The 12,783-nt window shown below is 33.5% G+C and overlaps 1 protein-coding gene across 2 annotated transcripts in view; it reads left to right on the top strand.

Annotated features, from left to right (window-relative positions):
- The window catches only part of LOC110447339 (cytochrome P450 3A24-like), a 58,824-nt gene extending 50,157 nt beyond the window's left edge, over nt 1-8,667 (top strand). For both annotated transcript variants that reach the window (XM_021492960.1, XM_021492961.1), the window contains 13 exons: nt 94-164; nt 622-718; nt 1,809-1,861; nt 2,088-2,184; nt 2,739-2,864; nt 3,309-3,397; nt 3,988-4,139; nt 4,377-4,504; nt 4,627-4,743; nt 4,964-5,110; nt 5,473-5,564; nt 5,923-6,066; nt 7,236-8,667. In XM_021492960.1, the coding sequence (XP_021348635.1) occupies nt 109-164; nt 622-718; nt 1,809-1,861; nt 2,088-2,184; nt 2,739-2,864; nt 3,309-3,397; nt 3,988-4,139; nt 4,377-4,504; nt 4,627-4,743; nt 4,964-5,110; nt 5,473-5,564; nt 5,923-6,066; nt 7,236-7,491 (1,554 nt within the window). In that variant the 5' untranslated portion in view covers nt 94-108 and the 3' untranslated portion in view covers nt 7,492-8,667. The remainder of the gene's footprint in view (nt 1-93; nt 165-621; nt 719-1,808; nt 1,862-2,087; nt 2,185-2,738; nt 2,865-3,308; nt 3,398-3,987; nt 4,140-4,376; nt 4,505-4,626; nt 4,744-4,963; nt 5,111-5,472; nt 5,565-5,922; nt 6,067-7,235) is intronic.
- The last annotated feature ends 4,116 nt before the right edge of the window (nt 8,668-12,783 follow it).

Raw genomic sequence — 12,783 nt, 5'->3', positions numbered from 1 at the left:
AGCGACACATTTAACGCAACCTGTGATTGGCTAGCTATATTCCTCTTAAGCGCAGGGCACATAATTTAACAGTCCATTTCTTCATTCAATTAGGTATCGAGAAACACCATGCTGTCTACTGTGCTGTGTGTGATTGCGCTGGTTCTCCTCGTTGCATTTTACAGGTAAACTATTTTATTACTACTCTTTCAATTAAATGCTAGGTAGTATGACAGCCGACATAGTCAGTCAGCTTCGGGGATATAACCACGTGCTACCACCAGTCCACCAGTTTACTTTTAGACTTGAAAACATTAAAGGAACGTTCATGCGCTCCATTTACATTACACGTGTTTAATGAATTCAAGATAGAATTCATGCTGTAAGATACGACAGGTGTTATTTATTGAGGAAGCTAGACAACCAACTTGACGTGTCACTTACGAAAGAAGGTTTTTAACCAAAATCTACAGCTAAAAGATACATGTGCATCGTTGCAATATCCAGGACGTGTTATGTTTATATAATAAGAAATAAAATTTATCGACCTGAACAATTGTTTGCTTCGTCGATTCAATCTTTTCATCATGTACTATGAAGCTAAACTGAATAATCTAAATAGTGCTTTGCTTCATTTTACAGGCAACGGAGGGAGAAGATGCAAGTGTTCGGGCGGATGGGAATACCTGGCCCAGGACCGCATTTTTTGTTTGGGAATCTGTTATCATTTTTCCGCAAGGTGAGTACAATTTCCTTTATATACAAATATACATTTAAATATGATTTTATATTACATCTTTGTAAATGGGTTTGTTTTCTTCTGCTTTGGTGACCGGACTTACTGTAGAATGCAAATATCATTATATTTCCGTATATGTTTACTAGATAGTGCTTTAATTTAGCTTAATGGATAATTTAATTTAGCTTAATGGATATGCGTACTCATTATGTGTCAGACATTGGGAGGAATGACATACGTCAATACAACGAAGGAGGTCTTGCAAACAATCATCGACCCTTATAATCGTAATTCACATTTACTTTGATATATGCCACTGAGTAATATTAGGAGGATGACATATTTCAAAGTAGAAACTGGTCACAGTAATTCAAGCCTTGGGCTAAAAGGCATGCTAAATCAAATAAGATAACACACATTGACTGATGGCATCCCCAGCACTGTGATTGCCCAAAACTAATAAAACACGACGAGTGTCATGTCCTGCTAATGACATATGGAAAGAAGATATACAAATTGTATTTAAAAGATTTCATTCAAATTATCCAGGACATAATTAACCAAATACAAGCCTGAATTAAGACAGTTAATGGCAGCTGAGGGTTTCTTTGTTTTAAACATAGACATAATGCATTTTAATATTTTTTTCTAAGACAAAGCATCATATCATGACAATGTTGAAAAGAATTACTGATATGTTGTTTCAATAATTCCAAACAAAAACGTTTTTTTATGAAATGTGTAAATAAAAAATAAATAAAAAAAATTGAACTGTTTTGGTTTTGACAAATACACGAAATGTATTTACATTTTCATTGTTTAAATTTTCCAGCACATGTGAAAATAAACAATTGGAACTGCGACACATACTTCACCTGCTACAGACTATCAATCTAGTGTAATCGTTCTAGTTTCCATTTTCTATTTGTTTGTTTTTTAAACTATCAAATATTATCAAGCACACTCATGACATGACGCCATTAATAAAATGCATGACTCTTATAGCATAAAATATAGTTTTGTATGTATCATGCTGTTTCAAAATGTGTGGAATCAGAGAGCTGAAACATATCTTTTAATTTACTTACAGAGTTTTTACATTAAATACCAGGAATGGTACAGAGAGTATGGGAAAACATTCGGGTGAGTGTAACCTCTAGTGTCATCTAGTTTGTAATTAACATTTTAATATAAGTAGAAACGAATTAACTTAATTAAATCTTAAATGTAAAATGAGAAATCGTGACACAGATTACCAAGATAGACTTGGTACGTTTACACAAAAAAATGTTGCGTTTATTTGCAATACCGTTTACAACCTTTGACTGGGAGATTCCTTTTGTAATGTTAAATCTCTTGTTTTTGACAGGTACTTTGAGGGTCCCACTGCCGTACTGGTTACTACAAACCTGGAACTGTTACATGAAGTGTTTGTCAAACAATTCAAAAAATTCCATGCAAGAAAAGTAAGTATAACGTACCAGAAGACAATGTTAATACACGAACCTTACCTTTTGTAACAATGTCTAACTATGATTACAGCCATGTGTGTAGTATGGAGGATTTCTAAATAAGACTAAGTTGGCCCCGATTCTGAATTTCTCCACATCAATGCAGTCGTAATGATAATTATATACCATATCCTGCTCCAGCGTATTCACAATATTCCTTTTCACCCTATGTTTAGCTTGATTAATGAAATGTATATATTATATGTGTGTGTATAAAAAAAAATCTGAACAAAATACATTTGTGTATATGGCAGAATTAATTCCTTAAAGTAAAGTCAGCATAATATATATATAAAGACTTTTTATATACAATTTTATCTAACTTTAAGTGACATTGAGATATATAAAAACAAACAGTACATTTAAATTCTAATACCACTCTATGGTGTTCATGTGTATGTATGTACCGTCTTATGTTGTGGGAATACTACACTAGAAATCCTCATCGTTGATAAAGGGCACGTTTTAACAAGATTGTCATCTCGACTATATTTTTGATGTTTGTCCAGGTTTTTCCTGTTCAAGTGGATCCTGATAGGGATGAAAATGTCCACATGTTTTTTGCTAGAGGCGAGCGATGGCGACGTCTAAGATCCATCATCAATCCAGCCTTCAGTACAACGAAAATGCGTAACGTGAGTCCCTTCGTATCATCTGTAGTCGTTTCACTCCTCGCATGATATGTTTATACGATATGGGCATAGGCGTTATATTACCTATCTCGGCATGACGTCCCTCGCTGTAAGACGAAGCATTTTGTATAGAAACTCTGTTCTCTCTATGTATGTAAATTATAATACATTTAAATGCTTCAGTTTAATGTTAAGGATGCTTTTGAAAAGATTTTCTTTGACTTTTTCTAACATTTGAACTAAAAATAATATTTTCTTTTAAAACTGAGATTTCCTTTCGTTCATGAAAATGTGAAGAAAGATGAACTACGTATTGAAAAAACCTGGCGATGACTTGTAGCCATGTTTCCTCTTTGAACTCATTGTCGTTCTACGTAAATTTTTTATCAAGGATGACAAGACCTATAAATCATCTTTATATCACTTTTGTTTGGTACACATTTACAGATGACGCCGATGATAAATACTCGAATTGATCATCTCATGGAGGTAGTGGATACCTATGGACGAAACAGAGACGATTTCGACGTGTACGAGTGAGTGAACTGTATATTTGTATTGATAAAGAAATATGTGAATTTTCCTCCTTCACGTTTGGTTGTGCCGACGACAACTGTTCCTTCTCGAGCTCCTTTGGACTATGTAATAAACCATGAATCAGTGTTTACGCCAGCTGTGTAACGCTATCACGATCTGCACAATATAGCATTATCTAAATTTAGATATAAAACATAACTATGACTTTTCAACAACCCTAAATGTCTCAATTAGAATGATTTTACGTCAGGTTTGTAAAATATTGACTTGATAGCAGTGTCGACCGTCAAACACTCAGTCAAACACATGAGTTACGGTTTACGCGCAATGTGCTTAGTAACAATATTGCTCTATGGTAGCGATTAAATAAACCTGACATTTAACAGCAGAAGTTATTTTCCTAAAACACAACAATCAGAGCATACTAATCGTTAAAAGGCCCATATATATGGTATATAAAATAACTTTTCAGGACATTTCTTCTTTGTTTACATCATCTGCTCTAAACATGTATTATTGATCATTACGTATACACTATCAACAAACAGTAGCAATAATATTTTTCAATTTTTGTCTTTCATATTTGCAGTGTGTTTCAAAGGCTTACTATGGACACTATAGCGCAATGTGGACTTGGTCTTGAAAATAGCTCCCTAAAAAATCCAGACGACTGCTGGCTTAAACATTCCCGGAAGGTCATTACGGACACAACGAAGCGTCCATTGCTCTTTCTTCTCGGATGTAAGTATAATGTATACATATGTTTAAGTCGAATAGAATTTAAAACGTTTAAAAAGAAACATATATAACTAATTGACTAGTTATTATATTTCATATCAACAGCATCAAAAAACATATCTGAAAGTGGTGTTATTGGTCCATTTCAACGCGCGGACACATACAAATCCTTAAATTGAACATTGTTTAATTTTATTATCAGCATCATTGTTACATAACATTCACATTTATTTATTTCAGTCATTTTCCCCAAATTTCATGAGTTATGGATTACTATATACAAGCTTCTTGGCTATTTGTCATTCAACCCAGTATTTTGGTTAGAAAAAATGGTCAAAGAAATCGTCGACAGGAGAAAAGATTCACAGGTAACTAGAAAAAAAATATAAGTGACAGAAGTTGTGAATTGGTTTATTTCTTTTAGTAATAAACAGCATACAAGTTTTCCAATCAGTAACAGTTTCAAAAATATTGTTTTGCTATTTCAAAGGAAACTAAAGTCGATCTGCTTCACTTGATGCTGAACTCTGAGTACGATCCTGCTACTGGCATTGAGGAGTTGGACGCCACAGACAAAGTGGTTCGGAAAAGACTTCTTACCACAGAGGTAACTAGCATTACACTTTCATTTCAATTTCAATCTACAACCTCGTAGAAAGGGTGCTAATTTGTTTTCCTGTCTCATTCCAAATGTCTCCAAACATTGTTTTTAAATACCGCGTAGTAAGTATGGCGTGCTATTCTATGTAAACTCAGCATTCTTTGGAAAAAGATTTCGAATTGATGTGTCTGTTGCATGTTCTGATGTGATTTTGTTTCGTTTCCAGGAGCTGACAGCCCAATCTCTCCTTTTTCTGTTGGCGGGGTATGAGACAACCAGCACTACTCTTGCATATATTTTTTACGAAATGGCTGTCAACCCAGAGGTTCAGGCCAAACTCCAGGAAGAAATAGACAGATACTTCCCAGACCAGGTATATAATTCAACTTTATATATGTTACATGAAGTATTTCCCCATAATAAGTCATGAGTTGGACCATTTTATATGTTATGTATTATTAACAACCCAACGGAACAGTAATATACTATTAGAGTTAAAAAATATTTTTAATAAAATCATTCAATCACCTCATGTATTTCGAGTGACTTTTTGTTAGGTATCTAAACACAGTTGTAAACCCGGCAATCATGAGACTGTTAGTGATTTTGTGTTGTGTAACCGATATTTGGTACTTGCAGCTCTTGGGACTAATATGACGGATGTAATATAATGATGTACGTCCACACAATAAGATATATTGTATAAAAGGTTTATTATAAACACAACTTTTACAGGCAGATAATCCGAGCTATGAAGCTATCCAACGGATGGAGTATCTTGACATGGTTTGGTGTGAAACACTGAGAAAATGTCCACTGGCTAGCACGTGAGTATATATAAAATAATTAATCCTTTAGCATTGCATTTTACTGACATCAACAATAAAAAAAATCCATGCATTATCGAAATTACAGTATACATGTACCACACAATGTTAATTGTGATCAATTACAACTGTCATAAACTCGGATTAATTCAACCATTCCTTTGGCTACACATACAATATGGGATTAACTTAGCACTTCCAAGTATAAGACCGTTATAAGGTTCATTTCAAATAGTGAATAGCTGATAAGACTACAAACCTGAGTCGGTAGATACGATGTACAGCTTTGGGATGACGTAATTCAAATATGAATCAAGTACATGTAATATAATTTATTTTTGTGTTTATTTTATTACAGTGTTGTGGCTCGTGAATGCATGGAAAATTGCACGATTGAAGGGGTCAAGCTTACCAAAGGAATGCTCATACATGCTAATGTATGGGCTCTTCATTATAACGCCGAATTATGGGGAGAGGATCCGGATCAATTCGTGCCCGAAAGGTTTGTAATTAAGTAAAAATTTAAATACAGATTTTTTTCCTCTTTCTCTCTTTCTCTCTTTCACATTAGTCAATATATATAATGAAAATTGCAAGAATCCAGTGTTATTCGGGATGGTACCGTTAGTTTTACCTCTTTGACCCATAAATGGAGATATATATATATATATATATACATGTATATCAAAATGTGGAGCAGAATTACGTCAGAGAAGGCCTACATAGTGTCAAATCAAGGTTGGTCCGGTTCAGAGACACCTGTGTACACTAACTTCAACACACAAGTTAAACGAATGCAGTGTATTTACAGTGTGGAGTATCATTGTGGAGATGTTTGTATTCAGGTGTTTCTTTTTTCGCCTCTTCCTTCAATTGTCTTAGTGTCTGTTCTAATTCAATTGTCACCTCGTCGCTGTCATCACGGGTGTCAACAATAGTCACGCCTCGCTGCACACATCGCTCAGATCCTCTATCGGTCGCTTTAACGCAGATATCGTTTGATGATTGTTAGAATATATAAACTAAATTTATTCTTGAAGGTAAAGTAAATAATTTAAATTCTTATTGCATATTTATCTTTTTATCGAATGATTACAAAGTGTTTGAATTTTTTTATTCTTTATTTAATGTATTGTAAACTACCAGACATGGGAAATATTTGACTTGCCCAAGACAATTATTCAATTGTCATATACTCTACTGATTATTTACAACAATTCTCGTACATATATTTTAACAGACTTATGTCAAGATACCTAGCTTGTATTGATCAGAAGTGTTTAACTGCAAGTTGCCAATTTTGAGGTCATTTTTTTTTGTTCGTAAAAGGCGTGTTTGGATTATATAGCTTTGGGGGTATCTAATATATCTCAGTGTGTATTCATATACCAGATACTTCAGAAAAATGTTTAATTAAAAACTACGTACTCGCTTTAAAATCACTAACATAACAACGATATTGTTGTGGTACGATCATTAATTGATTGAAGTAATCAGATTATTTGAGAACACAATACAAACATGGATAACAGATATCCCTATTAACCAATATAATTATAGCTGTTTCCGTAATTACATACATAAAGTACATTAGCATTACAAAAATAATACAGGTGTAATAATAAATGCATTGAATGGGATTTTGAAATATTGTTTCGATCAATTTTACAGGTTTACAGCAGAGCGCAAAAAGATGAGAAATCCAATGGCCTGGATGCCCTTCGGAAGTGGGCCTCGAACTTGTGTTGGTCTACGACTGGCCCAATTACAGGGGAAAATGGCAATGATTAGATTGTTTAAAAAATACACAGTGGTCCCGTCCGAGAAACTCTCTATCCCTCTCAAGTACGTGGAGGGAGCAACAATCATTCCTAAAGACGGGGTGTCTATTAGAGTGATAAGAAGAAACATCGATGCCAGTAGATAATTCTGACTCAATGTGCGTTAACATGGAGTCGCAGTGGATTTGGTTAAAATCCAACATGTTATCTACAAGCTGTCAGACACCGTTTACCGTATCCCGGTCAGTAGTAGTGACTGTATGTGCAATAGTTCCTCGCAACAATATCTTTTGGGAAGTGACGTTGCTTGAGAGCAGTATTCTCAGAACTAAACACCGGAACTTGTTAACTCTAAATCGTCATAGTTCGCAGCATGGACGTGAAATATCGTGTTATTGACTTACACAAACTAATGCATTATAAAGCTGAACATGAGAAATTTATGAACCTGTGTACTTTGCTCTATGTGTATGATGTGGACGGCGTTTATAAAGGTTCACATATGGACTGAACAGTGTTTCACATACCAGTACCGTATGTATCAATTGAATAAGTACTGCGTTCTTGTTACAATATTCTTTAAAATGACACAAACATGACAATGTTTAACATGTGTCCGACACCCTGAATGAAACAAGTTGACATTATCGGTTGAATGAAGACATTCCATATCATGGTACAGTAGTGGTCAGTGTAGCGGTCAATTTGAAATGAAATGGACAAAATGCATTGCCCATCTGCTTGTGTTGGGATAGCTAAACCTTCGAATGGTCAGCGCAGCAAATGTTTTTTTTTCTTTCTGGTGCCTTTTTGTAAATTATATTTTCGTTTCACGTTGTCAGTTAGCGAGTGTTTACTGTTTGTGATTGATATTAGTGGATACAAGCTGATATATTGTCTGTGCAGGTTGTTTTGTATCCGACTTGTGATTGATGTTGACCTTATAGCATCAAGCTTGTATGTGAGTTATTATATCTTGCCAGTGTCATCAGCTATGATGTGAGAGAGTAAGAATTATTATTTCCCCAACTTATGCTAAACATCTTGTTATGGTCTTATCGTGTTAGTTATATAACACAAACACTAAACTCATGCAACACAAGAAATGCATTGAAAGGGCTGCATACATCACTTATCAAAGATTCAGCTACTATGAATATCCCTTGTTGCAAATATCGTTTATCAAAGTTGCAAATGTCTTTTATCGGATATTCCGTCTTTTCGTATTGAAGAGTTATCTGATCTTGTGAGCAGTTATTGATTGTTGTGTCATTTGTCTGTGAGAGTAACGTCATCAATTTTTGAGAAAACGACTTAAATTTCTCACACAAACCAATGACGTAACAATGAAAACCTGATCACAGGAGAAGATAACTCTGCAATACGCAAAGACCGAATACAGTTAAAATGAATGCACCGTGCATTTAGAGTGTTGAAAATATAATTTATCAAATATACAGCCAGGCTGAATTTACCATATGGATTTTTAATTATTTTATTACTTTGTAACTGATTTAAAATAATTAGATTCGACAACCCATTGCTACAAATTGTTATGCATAGTATATTACTACTGCAATAATTTACATGCAAGTTCACAATTGTCGAAGGACACTTGTTACTTTGTCAATCAGGGAGTCGGAAGAAGAAAATATTATCACAAAATCATTCCTCAATGAATTTCACAACCTAAAACTGTTCTATTTTTATCCAAATACTTATAGTGTGAACATATTAATATATTAATAAAATTCGATGTTGTCATTCCCATTGTTTCAATGTATGTGTTCTATGTGAACACATCTTATTTGATAGCATAGAGAAATCAATCATTTCATCACGTATTATTGAAGTGCGTTTGTTTATAATGTTCCTATTACAAATCAAATGTTGCATTCCTCGTTACATTATGTGAATGTGAAGTATTTATTAATTTATTTATTGGTTTATTTATTATTCTGAGTCGATCACAATATGAGATGTTACATAAAATGCTACTAGTCTTTCAATTGTTATACAAACTTATATATTAAAATATATTGTATCAATGGTGAATGCTTGTCATGTATTTTATTCAAATTATATTCATAGCTTAACAAAACACGCTTAACCATTCATTTAAGCGTATATCTACCATAGAAAATGAGTCGTTATACAGAGTTAATATAAATTACTTTAAGTTAATTTCGTATATATTTTCGGGTAGATTCGCAGCGTTAAGTATCTAAGGCGATTTCAAGTAGAGAACATTTCATATTCAAGCTTAGGAAAAATTAATCAATAGTTTTGCAAACAAAAACAGAATAATAAGCTTGTAAAATTAACGGGCGAGAAAAAAAAAGGTCAATGTACAGAGGCCAACTTTTTGTTTCTAACAAATAATGTTTACACTCGTTTAACTTCTGCTACTTTTGTCATTAGCAAAAAGAGAAAATGGACAAAGTTTTTTGTTTTTCAAATATCTGCTACATTTAGCTCATAAAATGTTACCAATTGACAGTAAAACTTTCCTGGAGGGGGAGATGGAATTTATCAAAAATTGCACAGAAGTTAATTTGTGCCTAAGATCTGTGTTCACTAGTGTATCCATTCAAAAGATACATTGTAACGATGTATACATTAAAATGACGTCATGATATTTACAGTGTCCCATGGTTTTCTGCACCTTCTACAGTATTTTGTGTTTATCAACACGGTTATGTATTATTTCAACACTTTCTTTTGAAATATGGCAAATTTACAATGCTACTTCTATTCTTAATTTCACCTACACTTCCATGATTGCCGCCACGAACAACGTAGTATATTACGTCTCTAGCATCAAAACCAATTAGAAAAAAAGAAGAACTGCAATCTACTAGATTATTTTTTGTATTATTCTTCATGACGCCTTGCGAGGTTTAAAACATTTCTGAATTCCAATATTGACTTTCTAACATTAACACTTGTTCAATAAATCGCTCCTTTGCATCCTATTATCCAAAATTAACACGTAAATGCACATATATATATTTATCACACAACGGACCCGTTTTACTATTTCATACGTCCATGTCATAAATCTGGTATTACACACGTGTAATAAAACCTAAAGATGCTGCGATTGGTCAAAACCATGGGAACATATTCATACGCCACTACTGGTATTGCTTTTATTTACTATATCACATGATATATTTGTTGTTATTTTAAATTAATTTGAAATGATTATTTTGTCGGACGGCAATACTTTGATCGGTGTAGTTTCGTTTTTACCTATATAAAGTCACCTAATAACAAATTATTGTGTTCAAAGGTTTGTTTTTTGTTCAAATTATGAATGTTATGTGATAAATAAACCTTTCATTCGTGTCCATGTCATGTTGAATTTATTAAACTCGTCAGATTCTCTACATGCTACGCACATATAAATGTGACCTCAATTACTTATATAGAATATAAAAGAACAATATATAAAGTTTCGTACAAAGTGTATAATGTCGACAAAACGACGTACATTTATTCGGCAATACTGCATAATCTTTGCTATAGTATTTGCATTGCATTTCTTTGTTTGTCTAACGGTCATCCATTCCACCACCGATATCGATATCAGCCAGCAACAACGGTAATGCTAAGCAATCAAACGGCTCCCGGAAGAACAATATAGAAATTGATATTAGTAAGAATATCACGCAGCCTTTGCCTTCAGGAGTTATTGAGCTGTGTAACCTGACAGAAAATGAAACAAAAAATGTATACAATATGACAGAATTAGAGTAATTAATCTCAAATGCCACTGATGACATATCAAAGCTGCCACGTAATCCTCAGAATGTAAGTTACGACACTCTTAACTTGAATTTAATGTTATACCTTAATTATGATAATCCTAACACATTTAGAATAATGTTCAGAATGAATGTCCAATCATGGATACTAATGTTTTACGGATGAACCTGGTCACTTTAACACGAGAAACATGGTAAATAACACCCTAAAGGCATTGATAACCTATCCCCGGAGCAGTCGATTGAAAAACAATTGGTGTAGAATAATAAACTTATATTAGGAGTTGTCCACGATAGAATATCTTGAAGGTGTAGTCATTGTTTGTTTAAGTAGCAAATGCTAATTATGCTATTGTTGTCAATACAAAACGGTATGATTGTTAATTTAGATAACGTCATAATCTCAAGAACAAGTGAAGAATATTTTTTTAATGCGTTATCTATCTGTTTTTCGGAATCAACAATTAAAAGGATCTACTGGAGAGTCATAATAAAATCAAGCAAAGCGTCAACACATATGGACGAAAGATACTATAGCGTCAATGCAAAAGAAAATGGCAAAATATATCAGTGTCAACACGAAACAATATGCCAAAGAGACAAAATGCAATGCTAAAAGTGCAACAAATTAAGTACGTCAATACAGCAGCAAAAGATGCATCACAGTGTTAACACACAACGCAGCAACCCTGTACTACAACGTGGACACACATTTCATGTGTCTATGTGTGTTGAACATGTGCTATATTTTGCCCTAGTGTGGACGCTTTGGAATAAATTGTGCTTGTTTATGACGCTGAGAGATTGTTGAATTCGTTTGTTGACGCTATGATATTTTTTGTACTAGTACGTTGGGCGTTGGTATATTTTTTGTCCTTTTGTGTTAATGTCTTGGTATATTTTGTCATTGGGTGCTGATGCTTTAGTGTAATCTGTCCTAACGTGTTGAAGCCGTGGTTTTTTTTGTGCTTGTGTAAGCACGATGTGGTATATTTTGCCTTTGTGTATTGACGGTTCGAGATATGTTGTCCTTGTTTGTAGACAGTTTGGTAAATATTGCTCTAGTGGATGGAGGTATTGGTATATGTTTTGTCTTTGGGCGTTGACGTTGCGGTAAATTCTGTTAACTTTTTGGTATATTTTGTCCTTTTTTTGGAGACTTTGGTTTAATTTCAGATATATATAAATATATATATACATTGCGTAACTGCATATTGATTTGCTTTAATTCACAGTTTTTAACTGTCTAATTTTGTAATGAAGCATTGTAATATGTTGAAAGTCGTAAAGATTGTATGGAAATTTGAAATTTTGTCATTTGCATATTATAGCTGTATAAATCTTTGAATTTTGTTAACATAGAGAATTTGGCTGCGAGAATATCAAACCGCATGTTTAACATTTGACCTTGGAAATGTTATATATGTTAAAACGTTTGTATAATCACTTGCCAAATTATGTTGATTATTACAGGTATGGTTTGAATATAAACTTAGATTTTAATGAATGATTATATTGCAGATAAGTAAAATATTGAATAAAGATTAGCTAAATCCTTATTACTCCTAGAATGGATGTCATTTTCAAACTATGGATTGCAATTAGCATTTTAGGTTTAAAGCCATTGATAAGTTTAATATCTTGTCACTTAAAACATCCTCCGCCTTT

Source organism: Mizuhopecten yessoensis, unplaced genomic scaffold (genome assembly GCF_002113885.1).
Source record: "Mizuhopecten yessoensis strain PY_sf001 unplaced genomic scaffold, ASM211388v2 scaffold3311, whole genome shotgun sequence".
NCBI lineage: Eukaryota > Metazoa > Mollusca > Bivalvia > Pectinida > Pectinidae > Mizuhopecten > Mizuhopecten yessoensis.
This window is presented reverse-complemented; position numbering and strand designations above follow the sequence as displayed.